General features: G+C 42.8%; 1 protein-coding gene across 1 annotated transcript; it reads right to left on the reverse strand.

Annotated features, from left to right (window-relative positions):
- Positions 1-2446: 2446 nt before the first annotated feature.
- Positions 2447-6367, reverse strand: LOC103799475 (COUP transcription factor 2). Its single transcript, XM_009071797.1, has 2 exons — positions 5830-6367; positions 2447-2738 (listed from the first exon to the last, which is right to left on the reverse strand). The coding sequence occupies exons 1-2, from the start codon at positions 6338-6340 to the stop codon at positions 2464-2466; spliced, it is 786 nt and encodes a 261-aa protein (XP_009070045.1). The 5' UTR covers positions 6341-6367; the 3' UTR covers positions 2447-2463.
- Between the last annotated feature and the right edge of the window lie 1679 nt (positions 6368-8046).

Raw genomic sequence — 8046 nt, forward strand, 5'->3', positions numbered from 1 at the left:
AATGATCTCTCTCCCTCCCTCTCTCTCTTTCTGTGAAACCACAACATGGTGTAGTTACGTGTGGTAAAAAGGGAGAGGGGGACGCCTCACAAGAACAAAATTGCAAGCTTTCACATACAAAGCATCTGCTATAGACCAAGGGGAGGGCGGGCGGGGGGAGAGAGAGAGAAAAGAAAAAATTAAATGACACGCACGCACACACAAACCAAAATATCAAGCCCTTGCAAAACCACAGCATCTTGCCTTCCTTCAGATTTGGGGGAATTTTTTCGCCTGCTCGGGATAGCACTCAATTCCCCAGTGGTGTGTCCGTCCTATGCCACCCGCCCAGACAGGTCCCACGCCCGGTGGGAGCTGTGCCTGTGCCAAGGCTGCAGGAGAGGGCCCTGTGCCTACACAGGGAAGATGCATGTACGCCCACGCGTGTATGTATGCGAGGATACATACAGACATATATCCCATATGTAAAATAGAGAGATGACCTGTGGTCATGCTTTCACAGTCTAAGGTAAAAAAAAAAAATCCACTTGAGAGTATATATACATTAAAAAACGACTCCTCAGTGCTAGAAGCTAAAGCCACTCCATTTGAAGACCTCTCAATGACAACGATAGATGGCAACTACGGAGTATTATAAAAAATCACACATACTTAAAGAAAACTCATTGCAAACAACTGACCTATATTTACAATACTGCTATTACCTTGCTTGAATGATCTTGTGCGCGTATGTCAGACATTTACAAAAGATTTTTCGCCCCATTCTGATCATAAAATAGATACTGATCTCCAGATTTCTAATACTTTTTCACAACAATACCTTTCCTACGCAGGCACTTAAGTGTGACAAAAATAAGGGCCTTTTTTTTTTTTTTCCAGAAAATCCATTTTTAATTAACAGGAGGATTAGATGAATGGGGGTTGATGGTTTACCATTTCAGCATAGTACTTCCTAAAACCAGAGATAAACCACGAACTTAAGTCCTCCACCCCCATCCCGGAATTAAACAGGTAAATACACTACAATACATCTGCTACAAAACTTACTGTGACAAGTAAACAAATCAATCGCCTATGGACTTAAATGACTGCAAACTATAGAGAAGTAATGTGGTTTCTGAAAGACATTTATGACAGCCAAACAAGTTTCAGATATCAAATAATATTTTAATTTCTGAATACTTTCAATTTTCCTTGGAATATAACACACAAAGACTCGACCAAACAGTTCAGTTATTATAACTTTTACAGTATACAGAAATGTTGCACTTAAAAAAAAAAACCTTCAGTTTTTTTAAACACAAAACTGTAAACTCTAAGATACTGAATCAATCACGTTATCTATAAGTGCCAACAGTGTTATTTTGTCATGCTGATTTCAATGGTATTTTTTAAAAAGGGAAAATATCAACAATTATTATAATACAAAGGGCTTGCAAATATACAAACAGATAGAGGAGTTTAATAACAATTCATGATGAACTATGTGGAACCCAATTCAAATTACAAAAGTTCACTTTGCTTGTTTGCTTGTTTTTTTAAATCAAAACCATAGTGTGTCTTGGACACAAAATCCTTCTACCTATAATAAATCCCCACAGTTCATTTTCTGTCCGAAATATCAAAAAACTTAGATTTGGGGGGAGTTATATGACACGTGTGGTTCATTCGGGTCTATATAATTATAGCTCTCTCAGCTTCAAGCTAGATTTTGGGTCACCACCTTAAGTGCGCTTCCATCATTGTGTTGTTGAGGGTATTTTTTCTCTTTTCCTTTCTTCCTATGATACTTTCGTGGACTCAGTTTTAATTCTTTCAGAACATATATTTTAAGGATACACAGTTTACTTTTTTTTTTTAAAGAAGCCAAGGTTATATCAAAAATTATTATAGAACCACAGAATAAACTGGTTTGAAACCAGAAAAATACAAAAAAGAACAGCTATAGGTACATAGACACATAGGACAATTAATAATTTGGAAAAAAAAGACTTACTTTCTTCCGTTCTGCTAATTTTCTCCAAATTTCCTTTAAATGCACTTTAAGCGAGATTTTTTAAAAAGTTTACCCCAAAAGAAAAAAGAAAAAAAAAAGAAGAAAAAAGAAAAAAAGAAAAAGCCCACCATCGTTTCTTTTCTTCTTCTTTCTTTTTTTTTCTTTCTCTCTTATTTTTTTACAAAAAAAATGATAAGTAGCAAGTTTTTTTTTTTCTGAACGACACGGGAGTTTTTAATGCATTCTGTAAAAGTTCATTTGACAGTCTCTTTTTTTAATTCACAGTCCATTAATTTTTTTCCTGTCTTCTCTTAGCAAACTTGTAACATCCTTTTACATCCTTTCTTAGCAGAAGGAAATTTAAGAAACAACCAGAACCCAAATGTCATTTGCTTTCCTTTCACTCTCATCTCCCTTCTCAATTTTTAATTTTTTTTTTAAATTTTTTTTTCTCTCTCTCAAATATTTTATTGAATGGACATATAAGGCCAGTTAAAACTGCTGCCAGACAGTAACATATCCCTGATGAGGGTTTCTATGGGGGTTTTACCTACCAAACGGACGAAAAACAATTGCTCTATGACAGAAGAGGAGACAGTGCGAAGGGAGGGGAGACGTAGTAATAGCTTCCCGAATCGTGTTGGCTGGTTGGGATACTGGCTCCTAACATACTCTTCCAAAGCACACTGTGACTTCTCCTGTAAACTTTCAACATGGGCTACATCAGAGAGACCACAGGCATCTAGAAGAAAGTGTATTAAAAAAAAAAAAAAAAAGAAAAAAAAAAAGAAAGAAAAGAAAAAAAAGAAAACAATCATCAGATTAAAAAGGTCTTTTTTTTTTTTAATTTTTAATTTGATTTCTTTTTAAATTTCTAGAATTAAGTGTCGATCGTGCGCCATCACCTCGCCCCCCAGAGTTTAAGTGGGTTTTACCAAAAGGGACAATCTCTCTGTGCATGTGTGTGTGTTTGTATTCCTCTCTCTTCTGGAGGGTCTCCTTTAGGATTGAGCACAGCTCCCAGAGTCGAGATTTCTAATGGCACGACAGACCTGAGGGGTTGGCAAGGAGGTGCTGGCCAAGCGGAATTTCGTATATCTATATTTTTAGGGGGAAAGGCTGGGGGGGCGGGGAAGGCTTGAGTCGAAAATGGGGAAAGGGAGCCACTATTTCTCCACACACCCCCCTCCTTGGAAAATAACTGGGGAGAACCTAACCCTGCGATGAGAAGGAATACTACTCATAGTGATAGAAATCATAATAATAACAAAAACTGGCCCAGCCAAAGATAATGGCGCCCCGGATCCAGCAACAGATTCTCCCCCAAAGAAGACAACGCGTTTTTCTTCAGTCTTTGAAACTGATTTAAGTGGCCCTTTAAAACTGATCTTGTCAGTTTAGCCTATTCAGAGGCAGCCATGCAAACTGTGATCTCTCTGTTCATTTGAGCTGTTTCTTTTCCCCCCTCTTTTCTTTTCTCTTTCTTTCTTCCCCCCCCTCCACTCCCCCCTCTTTTTTTTTCCTCTTCTTCTTCTTTTTAAACCTAAAGGCCCTTACAAGAAGAAAACTCCCTGATAGGGTCTGGACATTTTTTTCTCTCTTTTTTTTTTTTTCCTGATACGCTAAAATACAATAAGTTCCCTTTAAATCAGAGACGTCTGTGCTGAAAGAGCACAGGTTGTGACCTGACCTCCCTGTGGCTTTCCTAGGCACAGGGCTAACACATGCATATTCTGCGAGTCATTAGAACCCAGATTTCCCCCCCCCCCTTAAAAGAGGCTGCAGCAAACATTATATGCATCTATGTGCGTCTGCTTTACATCAGGAAGGGTTATTGGGGTGCTGCAGAAGCTGCATGCATCACCCTATATTTTTTTGCATGGGGCTATCTTCCTCAGAATCAGATAACAAGAAACGTTTATCTAGTTGGGAGGCAATTTACACGCCAGGCCTCACATTTTGAAAATAGTAATAAATTAAACAGTTACGACAGGATCGGACGATTGTTTTCTCAGAAGGCTAAAAAAAAAAAAAAAAAGTGATTTGGGAGAAAAGGCAGGGTTGGAAATAAACTCCTTGGTGTGGGTGTGAGCTGGGCAGGGGCTGGGGAGGGATGTGAGCGTGTGTGGGATCCTCGCTAAGCGGCTGAGCAAGGGAGAGGAAAATGCATCCTAGAAAAACGGTAGATAAACAAAATAAGCACCCCATGGCCACCCCTTCCCACTCGGGATCCCTGTCTCCCTGTGGCTAGATGCGCCCTGCTCATTGATCACCTTAGGATTTAGCACGAGTAATTTGGGGGGGGGAGAGGGGGAAAAAAGGAGAAGTTTTTTATGTGTAAAGCAATAATATATAAAAGGAAGTTTAGGTCACGACCCAGAACCTGGACAAAGTCCAGAAAATGACTTCGTTCCCCAGACCCCCTTTAACACAACAAGGAATGGATTGTGAGCCCTTCTTTTCCCACATAAACTACATTTTTTTCCTGTTTCCTGATATCAGGCTTTAAAAAACTCCGATGAGTAATTATTTTACAGGTCCTGCTTCCATTCATATGTTTATCGCGTGGCCACTTTCCCAAGCGTCCAAATGAGTTACAGAAGAAATATATGTATTTTTAAACTTAATCCCCAAACTTCTAGGGCTCCAGCACACTGGGTTGCCGATGCAGCCTTAAAGTTAGCGATCTGAGATAACGTATTGCACAAATTAGCGAGCAGATGATTTTTTTTTTTCCCTCAGAAGAAAAAAAAAAATTTAGCCTCCAGAGTTAATATCAGGATTATTACTCACCCAGGTTAAACTCTAGTGCAAGCTAATTAGATTTCACAACGCACTCAATTATTGCTTTATAACTCATGCACTATTTCTAGGCAGCAAAAGTTGACACATATTTCCCCCCCCGCCCCCCTCCCCTCTTTGATTATCTAAGAAACACCTCGAGGTCTTTTCCTCGGGAGAGGCATAGTTGTGCCACCCCGGAATTACACTGCGGAGCGGCAGCTTCAGCCTCCTCTTACTTTTCCATACTATCCCTGTCTACTTATGGTAATGATCTTTTCGCACCCGCTACTCGCTTTGGACTATGCAGTTCCTGCTGGGTACAAATGCAAACTTTTCCCCTTAGCTTAAATGACACAGAACTGCTCACTGCCACATTCTGTTTAAATCAGAGACAGCTCTTTGGAAAGTTGATTTATTTTATTTTATGGGATGGCAGGGAACATATTTTAAACTCAGCTTTGCGCATTTAACTTTTTTTTTTTTTTTTTAATTCAATTTTTAATCCTGCAGGGCTTTTTTCCCTTCCTGGCTGCCCATAAAATGATCCTCTTTTTAAAGTGGTTTCACTGATAGGACGACTTGTATTTAACAACATCAAACAGATTTTGCTGCTGTTCGGATGCGTGTCATTAAATGCAACAACCCAGAGCTATACTGTTAAATAAAATATTATTTTCAATGGGAAAAGCGCAGTCTCTCGTGGCGAATGGGAGCCTCTCCCCGGGCCCCTTCTTTCCCCATCCCCAGCATTATTCAACTAGGGTTGGGGTATATTGTGGTTGCTTTTTTTTTTTTTTAATTTTTGTGTGTGTATTTAATTTTTATTTTATTTTATTCTAATTTGTGCTCCCTGGAAGCTGGGATGCTCGGATCCAAGGCCTTGAAGGGGAGACCACAGGGCATCGCTTCCTAAAAGGAAAGACACCACGCTGGTTCTCGGGGGGCAGGGAGCAGGGATGGGGTGCAGGCAATAACACTTTGCAAGAGCGAACAGTTCTCAAGGGGAGCCCGGGGAAGGAAAAGAAAAGGAGCAAAGAAATGCCGCCTACCTGAGGTGAAGAGGACTATGGCCTTTAAACAGCTATATTCTGCAGAGTCGACATGCAATGCTTTCAGTTTTTCTACTTGCTCTTGGAAGATTCGTATGTGGTCCATAAAGGCGACCACTCGGTCAGCAGACATTGGCGAAGCGTGGAGGCCAGCAGCTGCCAGGAGCGGAGCTACGTGGAGGGGCATGGAGCACTGGGCAGCGTTGAGGACAAATAACTCGCTCCAGGTCAGCCTCAGGAGGGCCACCTGGTCTGTGATCTGGAGGTCTGGGAAGAAGGGGATATTCCTGGCCCACTCCACCGCGCTGAAGAGCATCCTAGCTGCCAGTTCACAAATGTTCTCGATGCCCATGATGTTGTTGGGTTGCATGCACTGACTGCCAAAGCGGGAGGTGGGGTAGGGCTCTGCTCTCAGAAGAAGGGAGATATATCCGGATAGGTAGGAATGGCAGTTGAGAGGGTCCCCGTTTGTCAAGGCGAACTGACCATGAGTTGGCTGTGTGGGTGGCATTCTGCCCCTCTGGACCGCTGCAGTAAATAAAGAAGAAACTACAGCTATTAATATCTGAATTGCGACCATCAGTTCAAATACAGCCTGCTTTGTGTGCTTCTGCGTGCCTGTGTGACCCCGGCCCCGGCCAGCTTCAGGAAGAACATGCATTTTCCCAGCCAGAGTTCAGCCCCAGCCCCGCTTTAAGGCTCCGCAGTTCTCGGGTCAAGTCAAAGCAACAATAAAAGCTGAGGAACGCTGTGGGCTCGGCCAGGGCTGCTGCGGGAGCCCAGCTCCTCACTTCCCAAAACACATCACAATCCAGTTATTTCCCCCCTCCCCAGCACCGCCACCCCCTCCTTCAAGAGATGCAGGATACGTCTTTGTGTACTCGGGTGTTTTTTCGTCCTTACACCTAAAAGAGCTCATTGATTTGAGGCTGGGGGAGCGGGATGGGGAGGGAGGAGGGAAGAGGAAGAAACACTTCAGTTCGAAATCCCCGGCGCTGGTCCCACACGCGTTTCTCGCCCACTGAATATATTGTTGCTGCTGTTATTATGTATACCCCAGTCTCATAAAAAATATCAAAGGAGGCGAAATCACCCCACAACATCCCCGGCAGGTCCCCTGGAGAGGCTGAGAGCATTATCCAAAGGCACCTTCCCCCGCTGCCCATGGAAAGTGGGCCTTTCATTTTGTTAATAAATTTACACGGTGACAGCGAGAGAAAAAGGAGAGAGAAAAAGGGCTCAGAGGCAGAGAGACGACAAGAAGGGAGAACGCCTAAAAATGTGCTTGATTTATATTTGTTATCGCCCGTATTCCAAGGTTAGTTACTCTTGCAGAAACACAAAGAGAGGAGCCCGGCGAGTCCCAAGCCCCCTCACCCTTAACCTACATAGCAGCGTCCAGACACAGAGCATGCACTGGAAAACTGCAGGCTCACATTTCCCGTCTAATTTTATATCACAAAGACTCCACTTGCAGAGACCTGAGCACCCCACACTTACTTCTGGGCTGCTCCTTCCCCCCCACCCCATCCCTTCTACCCCCTCCTGCCTCTCCCGGAGGAACCAGAAAATAAGAGGAAGAAGAGAAAAGTGAGGTAATAACAACCAAGAAAGGCAGGCACACGGCAGTACGTATATACACATACACACACGCGGAGATGTGTGTGTATATATATTTTTAAAGGAGGAAAAATCCGGCTGGGAATCCACAGTGGAGTGCTGTAGAGCCTCGGTAGGGTGAGTCCCATTGTAATAGTAATTTGAACCGCCTGTGTAAAATTGCAATCTAAGGCAGGGTGCTGGAGGATATATATATGTGTGTGTGTGCATCTCGGGAGGCTCCGTGTGTGTGTACACACACGCACAGACACACACACACAGAGCTACTCGGGGGACGGGGGCTAAGGCTGAGCATGCAGGAGGAAACACGAAGGAAAAGTAACCACACGTCAGAATCATCATCTCGCTCCTAAGCAGCGTGAAACTAAAAATCCACTTTCAATAAACCTCCATCAGCAAAATCAAAACAAACACAAATCAATTACGAGTGCAGGAGAAAGCATGCGAGAGCCCCTGTCTCCCTGCCCACCCTCCCCAACACCGCTCTCTTTCATTACGAGAAAGTTTCTGGCTGGTTTATTCGAGGGGAGTGGATGGGGGGAGGAAAGGTTCTGGTTGGGTTTGGGGTTTTGGAAGGGAAGTTAAAAATTATAATAA

Source organism: Acanthisitta chloris, unplaced genomic scaffold (assembly GCF_000695815.1).
Source record: "Acanthisitta chloris isolate BGI_N310 unplaced genomic scaffold, ASM69581v1 scaffold16133, whole genome shotgun sequence".
Lineage (NCBI taxonomy): Eukaryota > Metazoa > Chordata > Aves > Passeriformes > Acanthisittidae > Acanthisitta > Acanthisitta chloris.